This window comes from Palaemon carinicauda, chromosome 19 (genome assembly GCF_036898095.1).
Source record: "Palaemon carinicauda isolate YSFRI2023 chromosome 19, ASM3689809v2, whole genome shotgun sequence".
Taxonomy (NCBI): domain Eukaryota; kingdom Metazoa; phylum Arthropoda; class Malacostraca; order Decapoda; family Palaemonidae; genus Palaemon; species Palaemon carinicauda.
The window spans coordinates 37,421,046-37,447,547 of record NC_090743.1 but is presented as its reverse complement, the minus strand read 5'-3'; the positions used below and the strand labels follow the sequence as shown (position 1 = coordinate 37,447,547).

Here is a 26,502-nt window from a genome sequence, read left to right as displayed (position 1 = left end):
AGATAATCATTCGACAAATAAAGATGAAGCATGTGGTAAAAAAAATTCTTACAAAGAAGGATAAAGCCAGTAATATAAAAACAAATATTTCGTCAAAGGATAAAGCCAGTAATATAGAGAACCAATCCTTGGTCAAAAAAGGATAAAGCCAGTAATATAAAAACAAATCCTTGGTCAAAAAAGGATAAAGCCAGTAATATAAAAACAAATCCTTCGTCGAAGAAGGATAAAGCCAGTAATATAAAAACAAATCCTTCGTCAAAGAAGGATAAAGCCAGTAATATAAAAACAAATTCTTCGTGAAAGAAGGAAAAAGCCTGTAATATGAAAACAAATCCTTCGTCAAAGAAGGATAAAGCCAGTAATATAAAAACAAATCCTTCGTCAAAGAAGGATAAAGCCAGTAATATAAAAACAAATCCTTCGTCAAAGGAAAAAGCCAGTAATATAAAAACAAATCCTTGGTCAAAAAAGGATAAAGCCAGTAATATAAAAACAAATCCTTCGTCAAAGAAGGATAAAGCCAGTAATATAAAAACGAATCCTTCGTCAAAGAAGGATAAAGCCAGTAATATAAAAACAAATCCTTCGTCAAAGAAGGATAAAGCCAGTAATATAAAAACAAATCCTTCGTCAAAGGATAAAGCCAGTAATATAAAAACAAATCCTTGGTCAAAAAAGGATAAAGCCAGTAATATAAAAACAAATCCTTGGTCAAAAAAGGATAAAGCCAGTAATATAAAAACAAATCCTTAGTCAAAGAAGGATAAAGCCAGTAATATAAAAACAAATCATTGGTCAAAAAAGGACAAAGCCAGTAATATAAAAACAAATCCTTGGTCAAAGAAGGATAAAGCCAGTAATATAAAAACAAATCCTTCGTCAAAGAAGGATAAAGCCAGTAATATAAAAACAAATCCTTCATCAAAGGATAAAGCCAGTAATATAAAAACAAATCCTTGGTCAAAAAAGGATAAAGCCAGTAATATAAAAACAAATCCTTCGTCAAAGAAGGATAAAGCCAGTAATATAAAAACAAATCCTTCGTCAGAGAAGGATAAAGCCAGTAATATAAAAACAAATCCTTCGTCAAAGAAGGATAAAGCCAGTAATATAAAAACAAATATTTCGTCAAAGGATAAAGCCAGTAATATAAAAACAAATCCTTGGTAAAAAAAGGATAAAGCCAGTAATATAAAAACAAATCCTTGGTCAAAGAAGGATAAAGCCAGTAATATAAAAACAAATCCTTCATCAAAGAAGGATAAAGCCAGTAATATAAAAACAAATCCTTGGTCAAAGAAGGATAAAGCCAGTAATATAAAAAACAAATCCTTGGTCAAAAGATAAAGCCAGTAATATAAAAACAAATCATTGGTCAAAGAAGGATAAAGCCAGTAATATAAAAACAAATCCTTCGTCAAAAAAGGATAAAGCCAGTAATATAAAAACAAATCCTTCGTCAAAGAAGGATAAAGCCAGTAATATAAAAACAAATATTTCGTCAAAGGATAAAGCCAGTAATATAAAAACAAATATTTCGTCAAAGGATAAAGCCAGTAATATAAAAACAAATCCTTGGTCAAAAAAGGATAAAGCCAGTAATATAAAAACAAATCCTTGGTCAAAGAAGGATAAAGCCAGTAATATAAAAACAAATCCTTCATCAAAGAAGGATAAAGCCAGTAATATAAAAACAAATCCTTGGTCAAAGAAGGATAAAGCCAGTAATATAAAAAACAAATCCTTGGTCAAAGGATAAAGCCAGTAATATAAAAACAAATCATTGGTCAAAGAAGGATAAAGCCAGTAATATAAAAACAAATCCTTCGTCAAAAAAGGATAAAGCCAGTAATATTAAAACGAATCCTTCGTCAAAGAAGGATAAAGCCAGCAATATAAAAACGAATCCTTCGTCAAAGAAGGATAAAGCCAGTAATATAAAAACAAATCATTGGTCAAAGAAGGATAAAGCCAGTAATATAAAAACAAATCCTTGGTCAAAAAAGGATAAAGCCAGTAATATAAAAACAAATCCTTCGTCAAAGAAGAATAAAGCTGGTAATATAAAAACAAATCCTTTGTCAAAGAAGGATAAAACCAGTAATATAAAAACAAATCCTTGGTCAAAGGATAAAGCCAGTAATATAAAAACAAATCATTGGTCAAAGAAGGATAAAGCCAGTAATATAAAAACAAATCCTTCGTCAAAGAAGGATAAAGCCAGTAATATTAAAACGAATCCTTCGTCAAAGAAGGATAAAGCCAGTAATATAAAAACGAATCCTTCGTCAAAAAAGGATAAAGCCAGTAATATAAAAACAAATCCTTGGTCAAAAAAGGATAAAGCCAGTAATATAAAAACAAATCCTTTGTCAAAGAAGGATAAAGATGGTAATATAAAAACAAATCCTTTGTCAAAGAACGATAAAGCCAGTAATATAAAAACAAATCCTTCATCAAAGGATAAAGCCAGTAATATAAAAACAAATCCTTCGTCAAAAAAGGATAAAGCCAGTAATATAAAAACAAATCCTTCATCAAAGAAGGATAAAGCCAGTAATATAAAAACAAATCCTTCGTCAGAGAAGGATAAAGCCAGTAATATAAAAACAAATCCTTCGTCAAAGAAGGATAAAGCCAGTAATATAAAAACAAATATTTCGTCAAAGGATAAAGCCAGTAATATAAAAACAAATCCTTGGTCAAAAAAGGATAAAGCCAGTAATATAAAAACAAATCCTTGGTCAAAGAAGGATAAAGCCAGTAATATAAAAACAAATCCTTGGTCAAAGAAGGATAAAGCCAGTAATATAAAAACAAATCCTTGGTCAAAGAAGGATAAAGCCAGTAATATAAAAAAAAAAATCCTTGGTCAAAGGATAAAGCCAGTAATATAAAAACAAATCATTGGTCAAAGAAGGATAAAGCCAGTAATATAAAAACAAATCCTTCGTCAAAAAGGATAAAGCCAGTAATATTAAAACGAATCCTTCGTCAAAGAAGGATAAAGCCAGTAATATAAAAACGAATCCTTCGTCAAAGAAGGATAAAGCCAGTAATATAAAAACAAATCATTGGTCAAAGAAGGATAAAGCCAGTAATATAAAAACAAATCCTTGGTCAAAAAAGGATAAAGCCAGTAATATAAAAACAAATCCTTCGTCAAAGAAGGATAAAGCTGGTAATATAAAAACAAATCCTTTGTCAAAGAAGGATAAAGCCAGTAATATAAAAACAAATCCTTGGTCAAAGGATAAAGCCAGTAATATAAAAACAAATCATTGGTCAAAGAAGGATAAAGCCAGTAATATAAAAACAAATCCTTCGTCAAAGAAGGATAAAGCCAGTAATATTAAAACGAATCCTTCGTCAAAGAAGGATAAAGCCAGTAACATAAAAACGAATCCTTCGTCAAAAAAGGATAAAGCCAGTAATATAAAAACAAATCCTTGGTCAAAAAAGGATAAAGCCAGTAATATAAAAACAAATCCTTCGTCAAAGAAGGATAAAGCTGGTAATATAAAAACAAATCCTTTGTCAAAGAAGGATAAAGCCAGTAATATAAAAACAAATCCTTGGTCAAAGAAGGATAAAGCCAGTAATATAAAAACAAATCCTTGGTCAAAAAAGGATAAAGCCAGTAATATAAAAACAAATCCTTCGTCAGAGAAGGATAAAGCCAGTAATATAAAAACAAATCCTTCGTCAGAGAAGGATAAAGCCAGTAATATAAAAACAAATCCTTCGTCAAAGAAGGATAAAGCCAGTAATATAAAAACAAATATTTCGTCAAAGGATAAAGCCAGTAATATAAAAACAAATCCTTCGTCAAAAAAGGATAAAGCCAGTAATATAAAAACAACTCCTTGGTCAAAGAAAGATAAAGCCAGTAATATAAAAACAAATCCTTCGTCAAAGAAGGATAAAGCCAGTAATATCAAAAAAAAAATCGTCATAGACGCATATCTTATGCATATCGCTGATATAACTAAGAAGCATTTATCTAGAACATTGAAATAATCAGTCTATGAAAACTGTCAATGGTTAAATTGAAAGATATCTAGCATAAAGAGCTATGGGTAAGAAGGTATGTGTGAAACTTGAACACTTATATATTATATGTGTATATATATATATATATATATATATATATATATATATATATATATATATACATATATATATATATATATATATATATATATATATATATATATATGTATATATATATATACAATATGTATGTATGTATATTTATATATATATAAATATATATATACATATATTTATATATATATATATATATATATATATATATATATATATGTACAGTAAATATATATATATATTTGTAAATATATACACACATATATATAAATAATAATAAAAATAATAATAATAATGATAAGAGTAATGATGATGATAATAATAATAATAATAATAATAATAATAATAATAATAACGTCGAAGAGCGACAGCGATGGAAGTGGCAGAAGGATAGATTACCTCTCGTCTAAGGTAAATCTCGTATACTAATGACTATCTGAAGAAAACAATATATGCATCCAGGTAATCCTTAACAATCTCTTATCTACTGGTATCCCAGCCATTGACGTCTTCATCCCTAATCCTAAACTAATGGGTCGGTTGCCTAAATGTGTATTGTCCAACTATTTCGATCGAAATCATCCTCCATCACCAATCCTTTTACTATTACCATTCCTACAAACTATAATAAAGTAATTGAAAGGTCTATGGTCATAAATAAACAATAAGAAAATGCTCACACGCAGGCAGAGTATTGAAATGAATTGAATATAAAATTTAGGCCCCAAGCCAAGCACTGTGGCATCATAGGTCATTCTTCAGCGCTGTATAATGCAAATTAATCAATCACACCCGTACTCTCACAACATTTGGTATCATTTTAACTTATAAAGCCAATCACACAACTTTCATACAATAATATCTATATGCGAAATAAGAAAGGATTAAAAGGATTACAAAAATAAATCAATAAAATTAACTAAAGCTCGTGATATAAATCAATACTCTGTATAAATCTTTTTCAAGTTCAGGGTATTACAATTTTCCTCCAGTATATCTCTTAATGATTAGTCCTGGAGGAAACATGTCCTCCTCTGAAGATTAAATACATGACAATCGACTAAAATATTATTATTACTATTATTATTATTATTATTTTTATTATTATCATTATTATTATTACTAGCCAAGCTACAACCCTAGTTGGAAAAGCAAGATCCTATAAGCCCAAGGGCTCCAATAGGGAAAAATAGCCCAGTGAGGAAAGGAAATAAGGAAATAAATAATGATGAGAATAAATTAACAATAAATCATTCTAAAAACAGTAACAACGTCAAGACAGATATGTCCTATATAAACCATTAACAACGTCAAAAACATATATGTCATATATAAACTATAAAAAGACTCATGTCAGCCTGGTCAACATAAAAACATTTGCTCCAACTTTGAACTTTTGAAGTTCTACTGATTCAACTACCTGATTGGGAAGATCATTCCACAACTTGGTAACACCTGGAATAAAACTTCTAGAATACTGTGTAGTATTGAGCCTCATGATGGAGAAGGCCTGGCTATTAGAATTAACTGCCTGCCTAGTATTAAGAACAGGATAGAATTGTCCAGGGACATTTGAATGTAAAAAATGGTCAGAGTTATGAAAAATCTTATGCAACATGCATAATGAACTGATTGAACGACGGTGCCAAAGATTAATATCTAGATCAGGAATAAAAAATTTAATAGACAGTAAGTTTCTGTCCAACAAATTAAGATGATAATCAGCAGCTAAACACCAAACAGGAGAACAATACTCAAAACAAGGTAGAATGAAAGAATTAAAACACTTCTTCAGAATAGATTGATCACCAAAAATCTTGTAAGACTTTCTCAATAAGCCATTTTTTTTTTTTGTGCAATTGAAGAAGACACAGACGTAATGTGTTTCTCAAAAGTAAATTTGCTGTCGAGAATCACACCTAAAATTATAAAAGAGTCATACAAATTTAAAGAAAAATTATCAATGCTGAGATCCGGATGTTGAGGAGCCACCGTCCTTGACCTACTTACTTTGAGTTTTATTAAGATTCAACTTCATACCCCATAATTTGCACCATGCACTAATTTTAGCTAAATCTCTATTAAGGGATTCACCAACCCCAGATCTACATTCAGGGGATGGAATTGATGCAAAGACAGTAGCATCATATGCATATGCAACAAGCTTGTTTTCTAGGCCAAACCACATGTCATATGTATATAGTATGAAATGTAATGGGCCAAGAACACTACCCTGTGGAACACCGGATATCACATTCCTATAATCACTATGGTGCCCATCAACAACAACTCTTTGAGATCTATTACTTAAAAAATCAATAATAATGCTAAGAAACGACCCACCCATTCCCAAATGTTTGAGTTTGAAAACAAGGGCCTCATGGTTAACACAGTCAAAGGCAGCACTAAAATTAAGGCCAATCATACGAACTTCCTGACCACAATCAAGGAATTTCTGTACAGCATTGGAGATTGTAAGAAAGGCATCACATGCTCCAAAGCCTTTATGAAAACCAAATTGCAAACTAGGGAATAGATGATTACCTTCAGCAAACCTATTAAGACGTTTTGCCAGAAGACGTTCAAAAACTTTAGATAATATGGGAGTTATGGAAATGGGGCGGTAATCAGTGGGACTTGAGCTACCACAAACACATTTACATAGAGGAGTAACATTACCAATTCTCCAACAGGTGCTAAAAGCTCCTCTTCTTGCTAACTTGCGCAAAATAACAGATAACTTTGGAGCTAAGAAATAAAAAAATATAAAAACAAAGGAAAATGCCATTTGGGTCTACACCTCCATAAGCATCAAGGTCCATCAACAGAGCTTTAATCTCACGAGATCGGAAAGCTAAACTAGTTAGTTTAGCCTCAGGAAAACAGGAATGAGGAAGTTCAAGTTTTTCATTACTCTGTTTACTGTCAAAAAAAACAGCCAACAGGGTCGCCTTTTCATTTGGACAGTGAGTGACTGAGCCATCTGGTTTAAGTAAAGGAGGAACTGTTGCATCTACACCAAAGAGTGCAGATTTAAGGGTAGACCACCATTTATGTTCCTGAGTTGTACCAGAAAGGGTTTCTTTTATGGTTAAATTGTACTCCTTTTCAGTTGAGGCATAAACTCTCTGAGCAAAAGCTCGAAGCTGAGTAAAGTTGTTCCAGGTCAAATCTAATCTGTTACCCTTCCAAAGATGATAGGCCTCCTGCTTCTCCAAATAAGCACGTGTACAATCATCATTGAACCACGGTTTGTCCTTCACTCGGTACCTTAGAACACAAGAAGGGATACGCCTATCAATTATGTTGACTAGATTTTCATTCAAAGGGACAACAGGATCTACACTATTGTAACCAATTCAAGCACAAAAGATCATGCAAAATCCCATTCCAGTCTGCTTGGGATTTCATATAAATTTTACAAGAGTATGATATATCAGGGACAGGCTGCTCAGTCTTCACTACTAATAAAATCAAGGCATGATCAGATGTCCCGACTGGAGAACCAACCTTACTAGTTATAACGCCAGGGGAGTCAGTGTATACGAGGTCCAAGAAATTACCAGACCTGTGAGTAGCTTCATTTATGATTTGCTCACAGCCTGATTCCGAGGCGAAGCCTAAAGCTCTTAAGCTATGGCGATCGGTAGGAGAGATAGAACTTAACCACTCCCTATGGTGAGCATTAAAATCACCAACAAAGACAAAAGAAGCCTTTCTATCATCTTCTTGTATCTTAGCCGTAATGGTAAGAAAACAATCGAAGATAGAATCATCCATGTCTGGATTCCGGTAAATGGAACACAAATAAAAGTTGTTATGCCTGCCACAAACTTTTATTACCTGAATCTCATGACATCCGCATTGATAGCAGGACTTATGAGAAGCAGGGTACTCAGTCCTAATATACACCGCCATTCCCCTGGCCCTAGGGATGGCATCACGTTTCAACATTATTGGCTTCTTAAAACCACTTATAAGGAGCTCAGATGAGTGCCTCATATTAGAAACCAAAGTTTCTGAGCACAAAAGAATATCATACTGTCTGGACGCAACAGTAAGGTCTTGGATATTTGCATGAAGACCACGAATATTGCAATACAGAAGACGACATTGACGAAATCTAGGACGTACTGGTCCTGGATTTCGCTCAATGTCTCCAGACAGCATAAGAATTAAAAGAAGTAAAAAAGAGACATCATACTTCAAAACCAGACTAACAAGAATTATAACAAAAACAATATGTACAGAATTATAAATAAAGTGATTAATGAAACCCATAGACTATAGTAAAAAGTCGGAAAAACTGGTCAACATGGAGGAGCCGATACACCATGCAAGGCTAAATGCCCTCCAGGATAGCCACTTCAACTGAAGGGAGGACAGTAAGTATGGTTTTGAGAAGAAAAATAATTAGAAAAGGAAAAGACAACCTCTTGAAATACCAGCAGGCATCCATGACCCTTCTATTAAGCCTGCCCAACACACCATTTAAAAAAAAAAAAAACAAGAGAAAGAAAAAAAATAAGATAGAATAGTGTGCCCGAGTGTACCCTCAAGCAAGAGAACTCTAACCCAAGACAGTGGAAGACCATGGTACAGAGGCTATGGCACTACCCAAGACTAGAGAACAATGGTTTAATTTTGGAATGTCCTTCTCCTAGAAGAGCTGCTTACCATAGCTAAAGAGTCTCTTCTACCCTTACCAAGAGGAAAGTACACTGAACAAATTGCAGTACAATAATTAACCCCTTGGGTGAAGAAGTGTTTAGTATCTCATTGTTGTCAGGTGTATGAGGAAAGGCGAGAATATGTAAAGAATAGGCCAGACTATTCTGTGTTAGTGTAGGCAAAGAAAAAATAAGCCGTAACCAGAGAGAAGGATCCAATGCATTACTGTCTGGCCAGTCAAAGGATCCAATACCTCTCTAGTGGTAGTATCTCAACGGGCGGCTGGTGCCCTGGCCAACCTACTACCTTTATATGCTTGATATCTATTGTCACTTGACCGGTATTACAAAGAGGGGCCTGTCTCCCTTCACCACTCTTCATTAAATAATTGTGGATTGCATGTGTATGGCCTATACTCAGTCTAGCTATAATTATATCATCCCTCCTACTTGTATGATTACATGATGACCATTTAGCCACCGAAGGGTGGATTTGTTGCAATTTTGTATTTAGTGGTCGGTTCAGACCATCGAGCCTGCCACATATTCTTACAGTGAAAATGTATCTTGTTTTTAAGGTCTTTATAAGGAATACTTATGGGGGATGGGTTAAGTAGCCCTGAAGCTTCTTTAGCTGCGTTATCTACTCGTTCATTTCCATCCACCCCAACGTGAGCAGTGATCCAACAGAAATTAACACTGACATTCTTCCTAGACTGCAGAAGTACTAACCAGTCCTGCACATCTTGTACTAGATAATGGTCTTGCATAATTTGTGTAATTGAGAGTAAAACGTTATAGGAATCCTTAAAAAAATAATAAAAACTATTTTGATTACCATTTCTAAAAATATGTCGGACTGCGAGAATTATTGAATACAGATCAGCAGTATATACTGTACAAGAGGATGATATTTTTTTTTTTTTTTTTTTTTTAAATAAAAATATCCCCCACCAAAACTGCACTACCAACTCCTGCAGCCGATTTGGAACCATCAATGAAAATATATTTCCCATGATGTTGAGCAGCATGATTTAAAAACTCACTTTTCATTACCTTACTGGGTAAGGTATTTTTTCCTCCTGCCGTAAAACATACTTTAACTGGCGGATTACACCAAGGGAGAGTCTTGGGATATGTACCTACCTCTGCTATCTATGCTGTTAACAAAACTACTTCACTGGTATATTTTTTTTTCAGCTCTACTTCTAAAGGATTGGGCACTCTCGATCTGTTAGGAGATCGATCTAAAGGAACCCTAACATATTTACTGTTAAGACTGTTTCTTATAGCGAGGGACCTAGCTAAAAACCTCAAACTCACACGGGCAGAGTAGTACGGAACAGACGGATAATACACCATTAAGAACAGATATGTATGTCTGTCCACCTTTGTACCAAATTCGATTCAAGTTCTTTCACTCGAGTAGAAGTTACGATGATATGGTCAGCCTAACAGCTGCAATGAATGACGGACAGACGGATAAGAAGAAAGGAAAAGGGGGAAAAATAATATTTTCCACTAATTCCCTTTCTTTTATTACATTTTGACCTCAAAAAAATATTTAATAAAAAAAGGAAGAATAAGAAGAAAACAAGTATTTTAGTAATCAACGAGAACAAGTTAGAAGAATTGCCAGAAATAAAAAATCAAATAAAATATGTAACAAAACTGATATAATTTTATCAAAATCTTATAATACATTGTAAAAATCATAAAATAAAAAGGAGAAAACCACTATTTCAGTAATCAATGAGAAAAAGTCGGAAGAATTACCAGAGAAAAAAATAAAAAAGTGAACAGAAAAGAAAAACCTATGAAAATCGTGTAAGAAATTGAAAACAAAATCATGAATAAAAAAGATAAAAATTTTAGTCATCAATAAGATAAAGTTATAGGATTTAACAGAAAAAATGAAAATAAAAAAACAAAAAACTTATGAATATCGTATAAGAAATTGAAAATAAAATCCTGATATTAAAGATAAACAACCATTTTAGCAATCAATGAGAAATGGTTATAAGAATTAACAGAAAAAAAATATGAAAAAATAGATAATGGAACAAAAAAGAAAAACCTATGAAAATCGTATAAGTAATTGAAACTAAAATCATGAATATAGAAGAGGAAAAATTTTTTTTTTAGTCATCAATGAGAAAAAGTTATAAGAATTTAAAAAAATAAATGAAAAAAAAAATATGAATTAAAAAATTTAAAAAAAATAATGAATAAAAACGCAAGCGAAAAACAGCAAATAATGCAGACTTACCATGAACGCACTTAAGCTTTATACGCTCCCGCGAGACCCATGACCTAAAATGTCAATCACTCAGAAGACGGTATTTATGAGTTTACCCATAAAATAAAAAGGACCATGAGATGGGGGTACGAGGAAGGGTAGTACTGGTGTAGATCGAGGAGAGTGGATAGTGCACAGACTCTTGTTCAAATTTTAGGTTATTTTTTTTTATGGTTTGGTGTATGTAAGATAGTGGCTCATTCCATAGGACAGCTCGTGAGGCTTGCAATTTCATCCTGCCGATTTCGAGGGACGAAGGCGTACAATGTATGTATATTAAGGTCTCTCTCTCTCTCTCTCTCTCTCTCTCTCTCTCTCTCTCTCTCTCTCTCTCTCTCTATATATATATATATATATATATATATATATATATATATATATATATATATATATATATATATAATAATATATATAATATATATACACACACACATATATATAAATATATATATATATATATATATATATATATATATATATGTATGTATGTATATATATATATATCATCATCATCATCATCATCACCGTCTGCCGTTACTAGTCCACTGCAGAACAAAAGCCCATTATGCTAAGCTATGACTGCAAACTTTCTTAGTTCGTCAATTCGTCGTCTTCTCTTACTTCCCCTGCTTTTTTACAATCTCTAAGTACCCATTCAGTTATTCTAAATATCCATCTATTGTCTGTAATTCTCATTATATGATCTCCCCAAGTCCATTTCTTTCTTTTACATGTTATTATTATTATTCTAATTATTACTATCTAAGCTACAACCCTAGTTGGAAAAGCAAGATGCTATAAGCCCAAGGGCTCCAACAGAGAAAAATAGCCCAGTGAGGAAGGGAAATAATAATATAAATAAACGATATAAGAAGTAATGAACAATTAAAATAAAATATTTAAAAAACAATAACAATATTAAAACAGATATTTCATACATAAACAATAAAAACTTATGTCATCCTGTTTAACCTAAAAATATTTGCTGCAAGTTTGAACTTTTGAAGTTCCACCGATTCAACTACCCGATTAGGATGATCATTCCACAAATTGGCCACAGGTGAAATAAAACTCCTAGAATACTGTGTAATATTGAACCTCATGATGGAGAAGGCCTGACAATTAGAATTAACCACATGCCTAGTATTACGAACAGGATATTAGAATATCCTCTACTTTAGTTTGCTCTCGTATACATGTTGCTCTTTTTCTGTCTCTTAGTGTTAATCCTATCAATATTCTTTCCATAGCTCTTTCAATTGTGACTAGCTTATACTCTGAGGCTTTAGTAAGTTTCCTAGTTTCTGATGCATAAGTTAATGCTGGTAGGACCATCTCATTAAATACTTTTCTTTTTAGAGTAAGTATTCTTTTCTTTTCATAATCTCATATTATTTACCAAATGCTCTCCTTCTAATGCTTATTTATATATATATATATATATATATATATATATATATATATATATATATATATATATATATATATATATATATTTATATATATATATATATATATATATATTTATATATATATATATATATATATATATATATATATATATATATATATATATACACACATAAGACGTTTGAATTCAGGACAGGGTAGAATTTTTATACATGTATATATATATATATATATATATATATATATATATATATATATATATATATATATATATGTATATACTGTATATATATATATATATATATATATATATATATATATATATATATATATATATATATATATATATATATACAGTATGTGCGTTTATGTGTGTGCATATATATATATATATATATATATATATATATATATATATATATATATATATATATATATATATATATGTATATATATATATATATGTATATATATATATATATATATATATATATATTGAGAGGGGACTAAATGAATATACATTGTACGCCTTTGTCCTTTAGAAACTGTCGGATGAAATTGCTATCTTCATGACCTAAGACCACAAGTTTCCTACCATCACCAATCCTCCGTTTACCAGCATGGTGACGAAAACTGTCCAAGCCCCAGACATAAATAAAGACATCTCTAAGGCCTTTGTCCTACAGTTGACTAGAAACAGCTGTATTTTTTTATGTTGTTGTGCGTGTATATATATATATATATATATATATATATATATATATATATATATATATATATATATATATATATATATAGATATATAGATATATATGTATATATATAAACATACATATATACATTTATATATATATATATATATATATATATATATACACACATATATATCTATATATATATATATATATATATATATATATATATACTGTAACACACGCACACATATATGCATATATATATATATATATATATATATATATATATATATATATATATATATATATACATATATATACACACAAATATATACAGTATATATATATATATATATATATATATATATATATATATATATATATATATATATATATATATATGCATATATATACATATATATAGGTATATATATAATATAAATATGTATGTATATATATGTGTGTATGTGTATATATATATACATATATATATATATATATATATATATATATATATATATATATATATATATATATACTGTACATATATGTGTGTATATATATATATATATATATATATATATATATATATATATATATATATATATATATTCACACGGGGAGTAAATTATTCCAAAGTAAATTGAATTGCATATTAATGGGTCCTTTGTGAATTTGTATTTGAGCGCATAGAAATGTGATTAGTATAATTTAAAGATGAGAATGAGAGAGATTACAAGTGAGGAAGTGAGGAGAGCACTAGATGAAACGAGAGTAGGAAAAGCATTTGGTATGAATGGTGTGAGAGCTGATATGTTCAAGGAAGGGGGTGTGACTGTACTTGAATGGTTGGTGAGATCGTTTAATATGTGTTTTGTGTTCTCAATGGTACCAGTAGATTGGGTTTGTGCGTGTGTTCTACCACTATATAAAGGTAAGGGAGATGTGCATGAGTGTTGTAATTCAAGGGGTATTAGTTTGTTGAGTGTAGTTGGAAAAGTGCATGATTAATAGGATTAAGGATAAAACAGAGAATGCAATTTTAGAAGTACAGGGTGTATTTAAAGAGGTAGAGGTTGTATGAAAACAGATTTTTACAGTTCGGCAGATATGCAAGAAATATTTAGCAAAAGGTAAGGAGGTGTATGTTGCGTTTATGGATCTGGAGAAAGCGTATGATAAAGTTGATAGGGAAGCAATGTGGAATGAGATGAGGTTATATGGAGTTGGTGGAAGGTTGCTGCAAGCAGTGAAAAGTTTCTACAAAGGTAGTAAAGCATTTGTTAGGATAGGAAATGAAGTGAGCGATTGGTTTCCGGTGAGAGTGGGGCTGAGACAGGGATGTGTGATGTTGCCGTGGTTGTTTAACTTGTATATTGATGGAGTGGTGAGAGAGGTGTGGGAGGTAAATCAGTTGTTGTTTGCTGATGATACTGTACTTGTTGCAGACGCGGAAGAGAACTTGACCGATTAGTGTCAAAATTTGGAAGGGTGTGTGAGAGAAGGAAGTTGATAGTTAATGTGGGTAAGGTTATGAGATGTACCAGAAGGTAAGGTGGTGCGAGGTTGAATGTCATGTTGAATGGAGAATTACTTGAGGAGGTAGATCAGTTTAAGTACTTAGGGTCTGTTGTTGCAACAAATGGTGGAGTGGAAGCAGATGCATATCAGAGAGTGAATGAAGGATGCAAAGTGTTGGGGGCAGTTAAGGAAGTGGTAAAAAATAGAGGGTTGGGCATGAATGTAAAGAGAGTTCTGTATGAGAAAGTGATTGTACCAACTGTGATGTATGGATCGGAGTTGTGGGGAATGAAAGTGACAGAGAGACAGAAATTGAATGTGTTTGAGATGAAGTATCTAAGGAATATGGCTGGTGTACCTCGAGTAGATAGGGTTAGGAACGAAGTATTGAGGGTGAGAACGGGTGTAAGAAATAAGTTAGCAGCTAGAGTGGATATAAATGTGTTCAGGTAGTTTGGCCAGAGAGAATGGAAAATAGCTGTCTGCTAAAGAAGGTGATGAATGCAAGAGTTGATGGGAAAAGTACAAGAGGAAGGCCAAGGTTTGGGTGGATGGATGGAGTGAAAGAAGCTCTGGGTGATAGGAGGATAGATGTGAGAGAGGCAAGAGAGCATGCTAGAAATAGGAATGAATGTCGAGCGATTGTGACACAGTTCCGGTAGGCCCTGCTGCTTCCTCCGGTGCCTTCGATGACCGCGGAGGTAGCAGCAGTAGGGGACTCAGTGTTATGAAGCTTCATCTGTGGTGGATAACGGGGGAGGGTGGGCTGTGGCACCCTAGCAGTACCAGCCGAACTCGGTTGAGTCCCTTGTCAGGCTGGGAGGAACGTAGAGAGGAGAGGTCCCCTTTTTTGTTTCATTTGTTTGATGTCGGCTACCCACACAAAATTGGGGGAAGTGCCTTGGTATATGTATGTATTTCTAGTTAATAATCCTATACAATATGCTGCAAATATAATTCAAATTAATAAGATTCCATTACCTTATCAATAATCAATTTCATTTCAGTATTTCATTAAAATAGCAAGAAAAAATTCTTATAAACCCTTAATATAAACTATCAATTATGAAATCAAAATACTGAAAGAGGGTTTTATTCAGCAAAAAAATATCCACACTTTCCAGTCTCTTCAAGGTTGACCAAATAACTAAGGAGTTCTCAAGAAACTAAATGCTCCAAGAATAAAACTAAACTTCACCAAAGATGAGATAAGTAATACCTGGCATCTTTTTAACATCTTGTCTTTAAACTTCGTTTCCTTCCCAACCGTTATCCCTACATTAAAGGATCGGTAGCCTGATGCGACCTCTCCAATGTCTTTTATCAAAGGCATCCTCTGCCACCAAACCTCTTCTCTCCATATCATCCTTCACCTTATCTCACCATCTAATTCTTCCTCTATACTCTTCTTCTCTCCCACCATTATCCTTTCACTAAGGGGTCGGTTGCCTGATGTGCCATCTCCAATGCCTTCTATCAAAGGCATCCTTTTCTACCAAACTTCTTCTCCCCATACCTTCCTTCACCTTATCTCGCCATCTAATTGCACCACTCTACTCTTCTTCTTTCCCACCATTATCCTTTCACTAAGAGGTCGGTTGCCAGATGCACCCTCCCCAAGGCCTTCTATCAAAAGGTATCCTCTTCCACCAAACTTCTCTCCATATCATCCTTCACCTTATCTCGCTATCTAATTGCACCCATATACTCTTCTTCTTTCCCACCATTATCCTTTCACTAAGGGGTTGGTTGCCTGATGCGCCCTCCCCAAGGCCTTCTATCAAAAGGCATCCTCTTCCACCAAAATTTCTTCTCTCCATATCATCCTTCACCTAATCGCCACATCTATTTGCATCACTATACTCTTCTTCTTTCCCACCATTATTCTTTCACCAAGGAGTTGGTTGCCTAATGTGCCCTCCCCAAGGTCTTCTATCAAAAGGTATCCTTTTCCACCAAACTTCTTCTCTCCATATCATCCTTCACCTTATCTTGTCATCTAATTGCACCAATCTACTCTTCTTCTTTCCCATCATTATTCTTTCACTAAGGGGTTGGTTGCCTGATGCGCCTTCCCCAAGGCCTTCTATCAAAGGTATCCTCTTCCACCAAACTCCTTTTCTCCATATCATCCTTCACCTTATCTCGCCATCTAATTGCACCACTATACTCTCTTTTTTCCCACCATTATCCTTTCACTATGAGGTCAGTTGCCAGATGTGCCCATCCCAAGGCCTTCTATCAAAGGTATCCTCTTCCACCAAACTTCTCTCCACATCATCATTCACCTTATCTCGCCATCTAATGGCACTACTATACTATTCTTCTTTCCCACCATTATCCTTTCACTAAGGGGTCAGATACCTGATGCACCCTCCTCATGGGCTTCTATCAAAGGTATCCTCTTCCATCAAACTTCTTCAAAGGTATCCTCTTCCACCAAACTTTTTTTCCCCATATATCCTTCACCATATCTCACCATCTAATTGCATTACTATACTCTTCTTCTTTTCCACCATTATCCTTTCACTAAGGGGTCGGTTGCCTGATGCGCCCTCTTCAAGGCCTTCTATCAAAGTATCCTCTTTCACCAAACTTCTTCTCTCCATATCATCCTTCACCTTATCTCACCATCTAATTGCATCACTATACTCTTCTTCTTTCCCACCATTATCCTTTCACTAAGGGGTCGGTTGCCTGATGCGCCCTCTTCAAGGCCTTCTATTAAAGGTATCCTCTTCCACTAAACTTCTCTCCATAGCATCCTTCACTTTATCTCTCTAGCTAATTGCTCCACTATACTTTTCTTCTTTCCCACCATTATCCTTTCACTAAGGAGTTGGTTGCTGATATGCCCTCTCCAATGCCTTCTATCAAAAGGTATCCTCTTCCACTAAACTTCTTCTCTCCATATCATCCTTCACCTTATCTCGCCATCTAATTGCTCCAGTATACTCTTCTTCTTTCTCACCATTATCCTTTCACTAAGGGGTCGGTTGCCTGATGCGCCCTCCCCAAGGCTTCTATCAAAGTATCCTCTTCCACCAAACTTCTTCGCTCCATATCATCCTTCACCTTATCTCAACATCTAATTGCACCACTATCCTCTTCTTCTTTCCCACCATTATCCTTTCACTAAGGGGTCGGTTGCCTGATGCGCCCTCTTCAATGCCTTCTATCAAAGATATCTTCTTCCACCAAACTTCTTCTCTCTATAGCATCCTTCACTTTATCTCTCCATCTAATTGCACCACTATACTCTTCTGCTTTCCTACCATTATCCTTTCTTTAAGGGGTCGGTTGTCTGATGCGCCCTCTTCAAGGCCTTCTATCAAAGTATCCACTTCCACCAAATTTCTTCTCTCTATATCATCCTTCACCTTATCTCGCCATCTAATTGCACCACTCTACTCTTCTTCTTTCCCATCCTTATTCTTTCACTAAGGGGTCGGTTGCCGGATGCGCCCTCCCCAAGGCCTTCTATCAAAGTTATCCTCTTCCACCAAACTTCTTCTCTCTATAGCATCCTTCACTTTATCTCGCCATCTAATTGCACCACTATACTCTTCTGGTTTCCTACCATTATCCTTTCATTAAGGGGTCGGTTGTCTGATGCGCCCTCTTCAAGGCCTTCTATCAAAGTATCCTATTCCACCAAATTTCTTCTCTCTATATCATCCTTCACCTTATCTCGCCATCTAATTGCACCACTCTACTTTTCTTCTTTCCCATCATTATTCTTTCACTAAGGGGTCGGTTGCCTGATGCGCCCTCCCCAAGGCCTTCTATCAAAGTTCTCCTCTTCCACCAAACTTCTCTCCATCTCATCCTTCAATTTATCTCACCATCTAATTGCTCAACTATACTCTTCTTCTTTCCCAGCATTATCTTTTCACTAAGGGGTCGGTTGCCTGATGCGCCCTCCCCAAGGCCTTCTATCAAAGTTATCCTCTTCCACCAAACTTCTCTCCATATCATCCTTCACTTTATCTCACCATCTAATTGCTCAACTATACTCTTCTTCTTTCCCAGCATTATCTTTTCACTAAGGGGTCGGTTCCCTGATGCGCCCTCCCCAAGGCCTTCTATCAAATGTATCCTCTTCCATCAAATTTCTTCTCTCCATATCATCCTTCACCTTATCTAGCCATCTAATTGTTCCAATATACTCTTCTTCTTCTTTCCCACCGTTATCCTTTCATTAAGGGGTCGGTTGCCTGATGCGCCCTCTTCAAGGGCTTCTATCAAACTATCCTCTTCCATCAAACTTCTTCTCTCCATATCATCCTTCACCTTATCTCACCATCTAATTGCACCACTATACTCTTCTTCTTTCCCACCATTATCCTTTCAATATGGGGTCGGTTGCCTGATGCGCCCTCTTCAAGGCCCTCTATCAAAGGTATCCTCTTCCACAAACTTCTTCTCTCCATACAATCTTTCACCTTATCTCGCCATTTAATTCCTCCGCTATACTCTTATTCTTTCCACAATTATCCTTTCACTAAGGGGTCGGTTGCCTGATGCACCTTCTCCAATGCCTTCGATCAAAGGCATCCTCTTCCACCAAACCTCTCCTCTCCATATAATTCTTCACCTTATCTCGCCATTCAATTCTCTGCCTCTCTCTAGATCTTCTCCTCTTAACAGGTTCCTCCAAAGCCCTCCTCACACATACAAAGCAGCTAATATTCGCGTTCCCATTGGAGTTATAAACCAACAGACATGCGTAATTCTAATCTCCTCAACACTGGCTACTTGGTGCAAGTTTATCGTCAGCGTGTAGTTACGTTCTACTAATCTCGCTCGTGTGACATACAGTTTAGTACATCGTAAACAACAATGCCTGAAAATTTTAGCCAGTAACTTCAAGTTGTTAGTTGAGTAGGTAAATAGATGCAAGTTAGAAAGGAAAAATTTAACTGGTAAGAAATGGCTAATATCTGGGAAGATGCCAGAAGACATAAGAATGAAAAAAATGACAAAGAATGGAAAAACAAATCCTGATAAACAAAGAATAATATATAGTATCTGAGTAAATAGGGAGTTGCCAAGAGAAAAATATAGAAAGAAAAAGGATATAAACGAAAGATACACTAACAAAGGAAAATTTAACGAATAAAATTATAAAACAAGAAAAAGAATATAAACGAAAGATACACTAAAATGCGAAAACCCGACTAATAAAATGATGATACGCAAACTGCAACAACAGCAAATACAAAAACCAGAGCATAAAAAAATGGGGTCGCACCCCTAGCTGACATACTTCCATTTAAAAAAAAAAAAAAGTGTGTAAGAAAGCGGACATCTTGAGAGCGCGATAAGAGCTAATACACTCCCCACTCTCTCCAGGGAGGAGGGGAGGGTGAAGGGAGGAAGTAATAAGAGCGTAAAAGCAAAATGGATGATAAAAGCAAAGCAAAAACGGATTTACGACGTTTTTAACGAGGGGATAAAAATACCCCCACACGTCCCTCCTGCCCCCCTCTCCCGCGTCAGTCTGCGACCTGCTTAAGTTCATCTCGCCATCCCAGATAACGGGTAAGTAAAAAGGTGAAAAATGTTAAGGGGAAAAAATATCAAGGCCGTTCCTGTTGTAGCTTTTTTTTCATTATCATTTTTTTTTCTCATGACCGGAGAATTTAGTCCGGGCTAAAAGTGTAATTACCCGTGATGAAAGGTTGATGGGCGCTCTGAACAGCGCCGAGTGTCTTTTAATTACGCGATATGAGAGCGCGCCAGAGGGAACGGCACCAAATTATAAGCAGCTCTTTATTTCATCAAAAGATTATTAAGGCAAAACTGGAGATATCATAAAGGAAGGGATTCTTTTTTTTTTTTTTTTACGGGAGAGGCGGAAGGGCGAAATGCTACCTTCGTTTAACAGGATAAAAAATGCCTTGAAATTACTGTAGTATTTAATAGAAGATATATTTTGTATGATAAACTTAGTTCATTCATTAAATATGAGTAACTTGAACATACTTATTGGTGTATTTGAATGTTAAAACAAATATATATTCTATTGTTTGTTTATTCATCCGAAACAGGTGGCAAACCAACACAAATAAACATTTCAAAAATTTGAATAAATTAATCATAATTTTGAATAATAAGATTATTTTCATTTATTCTAATTTTTATTTACATTTATTTTTATCCAAAATTATACCTAACTAAACATTAAACCTTTTTTTCAGGTTTGTGGTTGAAAATAAAATAAGGGTCACCTGTCAATTTGACCTTGGGATATAAGATATAAGAAAACTACAAAAAAAATATTTCTGATCAATTAATAATTATTGCTCTCTTAGTTTCATTTCTAATCGTGTCCTGCCATCAAACTCCCAACATTCTTTTGAGGGTTTTGTTCTCAAACTTACAAAATCTGTTGGATGTTGTTTTATTGTCATACGATTCTTCCCCGTACAGAAACACCGATCTCACTAAACTGATATATGGCCTGATTTTTATATGCGATTTCAGGCGATTTGATCTTCAAATTTTAATTAAGCTAGCCATATGTAGATGAGATCATGTTGAGGAGTAGATGGAGATAGTTTGGGCATGCTCTTTGCACTCCCCAAGAGAGGTTAGTTCACCAAACTTTTAACTGGGCTCCACAAGACACTAGAAGAGTTGGAAGACCCAAGCCTACATGGCTGAGGACTATGAAGCATGAAGCAGGAGATAATGAATGGATCAGTATTGATTTAAGGGCTCAAAATAGAGACGACTGGCGAAATCTAACTGAGGTCTTTTGCGTCAATAGGCGTAGGAGATGATGATGATAGTGAATAATTATTGTATTTCTCATTTAAGAGTACTTTATATTCATAACTAAATATACAGTAATTATGGAATGAATTACCTAATAAATCGATTTTCCTTTCAAATGTCAATAGTTTAAATAAGGAATAAGAAATTGTATTTCATGTGTTATTGGCTAAAGATGAAATCTGGTTACATCATACGTTTTGACAAAGTATGAATTTATTGCATTGTTCTGATATCAATTATTATATATCAGCGTTATTTGCTATACATAGTAACTCTCAATTTTTTTAAGCTAAAATTCTTTGAATATCATTATTATTGTCATTACCATCTAGGCTACAACCCTAATTAGAAAAGGAGGATGCTATGAGCCCAAGGGCTACAACAGGGAAAAATAATCCAGTGAGGAAAGAGAAAAATAAAACAAAAAGCAATGAATATAGAATATAAAATACCTAAAGATCAGTAACAACATTAAACTAGGTATGTCATATGTAAACAATGAAGACAGACTTACGTCAGCCTGTTCAACATGAAAACATTCGCTGCAAGTTTGAACTTCCGAACTTCCACCGATTCAACTGCCTGATTTCCTAGGAAGATCTCCGTCCGGTTCTTTGTGTCATCTAATTACCGTAGAGTTAACGAACTATGTTGGACGATGCATCTCTATTAAATATAGTTACTATATTCAATAATATCATCCTCATCATCATCATCTACTAGTCCACTCCAGGACAAAGGCCTCAGAAATGCCTTTCCACTTGCGTCTGTTTATGGTCTTTCAATGCCAGTCTATACCTGCAAAATTTTCTTAGCTCGTCAATCCATCGACTTCTCTTTAACAGAATCTGTTAAAAAAAACTAGTCTTAAAAATCTTTATATGCAATGGATGGGCCGAAATTAACTGGGCAATCCTTTATTTGCATACAAGGTCCACCTTAAGAACAGATGATAATCCAAGTATTTACTTAATTCAATTCTTAATTCCGGCCGTCTAAATCATACCACATACTGTACTCTAATTCATCAAATTAATCTAATTCATTAACTTTGAAATTCTAAAAAATTAATTTTTCTCTTTTTTTTTTTTGTAGAATCTATCAGAACCCATCATATACTTTGGAAGCATTGATAAGGGACACTGTACTTGATCATTTGTGATACTGAAAACAAATCGTATATAAATACTGCTTGTAATTATCATCGAAACGTTATGATATGAAACATGATGCTCTTTCGTTCTTATTATGTATTTTCCCACTTCATATCTATATTTTAAAGACCTACTTCCTGTAATCAACTGTTTTCACGCAAACACTCTAATTTAACTTCCTCTTATTTTGTTGAAGTCTTTAGAGTTTATATATGAAATATTTATTCTAATGTTGTTACTGTTCTTAAAATGTTTTATTTTAATTCTCTTATTTCCTGGTTTCCTTTCCTCGCTGGGCTATTTTTCCTGTTGGAGCCCCTGGGCTTATACCATCGTGCTTTTCCTACTAAGGGTGTAGCTTGAAGAGTAATAATAATAATGATGATGACAATAATAATAATAATAATAATATGAATATGAATATGAATAAATATATATATACACACACACACACACACACATATATATATATATATATATATATATATATATATATATATATATATATATATATATATATATATAGTCTGGCCTATTCTTTACATATTCTCCTCTGTTTTCATACACCTGACAACACTGAGTTTACCTAACAATTCTTCTTACTGCACTGTAATTGTTTAAATGGCCACTTTCCTCTTTGAAAGGGTAGGAGATACTCTTTAGCTATGGTAAACAGCTCTTCTAGGAGAAGAACACTCCACAATCAAATCATTGTTCTCTAATCTTGGGTAGTGCCATAGCCTCAGTACCATGGTCTTCCACTGTCTTGGGTTAGAGTTCTCTTGCTTGAGGGTACACTTGATCACACTGTTCTATCTTATATATTATTTCTCTTCCTCTTAGTTTGTTAAAGTTTTTATAGTTTATAAAGTGATATCTATTTTAATATTGTTGCCCTTCTTAAAATATTTTATTTTTCCTTGTTTCCTTTCCTCACTGAGCTATTTTCCCTATTGGACCCCTGGGCTTATAGCATCCTGCTTTTCCAACTGGGGTTATAACTTAGCAAGTAATAATAATAATAATAAAAATAACAATAATAATAATAATAATAATAATAATATATGTTATAACCAGCGGCAACCATTTACAGCCCGGAACTCAATTGAAGGTAACAAGTAACGAGTAACAACCCATACAGAAAATTGCCAAGGAAAGTTAGTTGTCAGTTTACTAATTGGCAAGACAATCAAGAAGTTACAGGACGACATGATGGGAACGGCCAATGAATTATGAAACACTTGAGAAACTTCGCAAAGGATGTTAGGAGAACTTCCTAGAGAAGTTCTCCTAACATCCCTAGGCTACAGGAGAAGTTCATCGCTATACAGGTATGTTAAGACAGTTTGCCTTTTTTTTTTTTTTTTGGATAGTATGGCTGCTATGTCAATTTTGCATGTTATCGTAATAATAATAATAATAATAATAATAATAATAATAATGGCATGATAACTTTTGACGCGTTGCCGACGGAAAGTACAGTTGGATACAGGAATTCCTGGCACACCTCGCTCTGAGGAAATGCACCCTGTCAGCCCTTACTGCACGGCTAGTTCCTGCATGTAGCCCTGCCCACTACTTTGGGCATCTGTTTGGTTACTCGCCGTGCAGGAAGGGTGTAACTGGGTATACTTCCATACTGCTAGGTGTAACAGAAATTCCAGTCTCCTACTGTACATGGAAGCCAGCCGACTGACTGTGAATAGATTCTTTCAAGTTTTGAATCTTTTTAAGTTTATTTATCAAGGCTCAATGACTTCAAGTGTGGAACCAGCTAAAGTGACTGTCGATGTGAATAATATCATTAACACATTACTACTTCCAAGATTGTTATTCCAACTTTCATTCATTAAAGCGTGTATGATTAACCAGGTAGGTTGCAAAAGCACATTATATAGGAATTTTAAAATTATTATATATAAAGTTAAAGAAACAAAATTAAACCTGAGGTTTAAGGTTTTAAAGGCGGCTCATGAATGGCAGGGGCAAGGGACAGAGACACTGCCATATTGAGTAAGACAATGCCCTACAAACTGTAAATAAACAAAGTAAAATTAAAATAATACTACACCAAACAAATAAAATATATATAAAATCTTACAGACAGCAAAAAAAAAAAAAAAAAAAAAAAAGTTGATTACTTTTCTAATGTAATCTCAAGGAGTTGGCAAATCACAAGGAATTGTTAACGAACGGCAAGAAACTAGCGTCATATGACAGCTCAATTAACCATGCATTTGATTTTTAAAAAAAATGAGTGACACCTGTCGTTGAAAAAATATTCAAAGCATTATTAATATAACAAATCACTTTGGAAATATCAACAGATTTAACGGCAATTAAAAATTCTGAACATTACTGGTCCAGCATGAAATGCTGTTATTTCATTATGTGTACCTGATATCAAAAAGGTAAATTATATTGTTACGTGTTAAGAAGGTGTGTTAGATAAATGTAATGTATTGTTCATAATTTTCTTTCTCATGTACGGGACTGAATATATTCAGCCGATATAGGGTGAGACTGAAAATATTCAGTCGATAACTAGAGACTGAAATTATTCAGCCAATAGGGTGACTGAAAATATTCAGCCGATAGAGAGTGAGACTGATAATATTCAGTCGATAAAGAGTAAGATTGAGAATATTCAGCCGATTAGGAGTGAAACTGAAAATATTCAACTGACAAGGAGACTGAAAATATTCAGCCGTTAAACAGTGAGACTGAAAATATTCAGCTGATAAAGAGTAAGATTGGGAATATTCAGTCTATAAAGAGTGAGATTGAAAATATTCAGCCGATAAAGAGTGACTGAAAATATTCAGTTGATAAGTAGCGTGACTGAAAATATTCAGCCAATAGAGAGCGAGACTGAAAATAATATGATGATAAAGGGTGAGACTAAAAATATTCAGTCGATAAAGTGTGAGAATGAAAATTTTCAGCCGATAGAGTGAGACTGAAAATATTCAGCCGATAGAGTGAGACTGAAAATATTCAGCCGATAGAGACTGAAAATATTCAGCCGATAGAGACTGAAAATATTCAGCCGATAGAGACTGAAAATATTCAGCCGATAGAGACTGAAAATATTCAGCCGATAAAGATTGAGACTGAATATATTCAGCCGATAAAGAGTGAGAATGGAAATATTCAACCGACAAAGAGGGAGACTGAAAATATACAGCCAATAAAGATTAAATACATTCAGCCGATAAAGAGTAAGACTGAAAATATTCAGGCAATAAGTGAGACTGAATATATTCAGCTGATAAAGAGTGAGATTGAAAATATTCAGAAGATAAAGAGTGAGACTGAAAATCTTCAGCCAAAAATAAGTGAGACTGAAAATATCCAGTCGATAAAGAGTAAGATTGAAAATATTCAGCTGATAAAGACTGAAACTGAAAATATTCAGCTAATAAGAAGTAAGAATTCATATATTCAGCCGATAAAGAGCGAGACTGAAAATGTTCAGCCGATAAAGAATGAGACTGAAAATATTCAGTCTAGAAAGAGTGAGATTGAAAATATAAAATATTCTGCCGACGAAGAGTGAGACTGAAAATATTCGGCTGATAAAGTGTGAAAAGGAAAATATTCTGCCAATAAAGAGGGACTGAAAATATTCCACCAACAAAGTGAGACTGAAAATATTCAGCCGATAAAGCGTCTGAAAATTTCAGCCGATAAAGAGTGAGACTAAATATATTCAGCTGATAAAGAGTGAGACTAAATATATTCAGCTGATAAAGAGTGAGACTGTAAATATTCAGCTGATAGTGACTGACAATAATCAGCTGATACAGAGCGAGACTGAATATATTCAGCCGCCAAAGAGTGAGATTGTAAATATTCAG

At 34.0% G+C, this 26,502-nt stretch overlaps 1 protein-coding gene across 1 annotated transcript; it reads left to right on the top strand.

The window, feature by feature from the left end:
- Positions 1 to 23: 23 nt before the first annotated feature.
- Positions 24 to 26,201, top strand: LOC137658962 (uncharacterized). The gene is made up of 5 exons (XM_068394072.1): positions 24 to 131; positions 1,758 to 2,471; positions 3,799 to 3,934; positions 24,390 to 24,514; positions 25,644 to 26,201. Exons 1-5 carry the CDS (start codon positions 24 to 26, stop codon positions 26,199 to 26,201), a joined length of 1,641 nt encoding a protein of 546 aa, XP_068250173.1.
- The last annotated feature ends 301 nt before the right edge of the window (positions 26,202 to 26,502 follow it).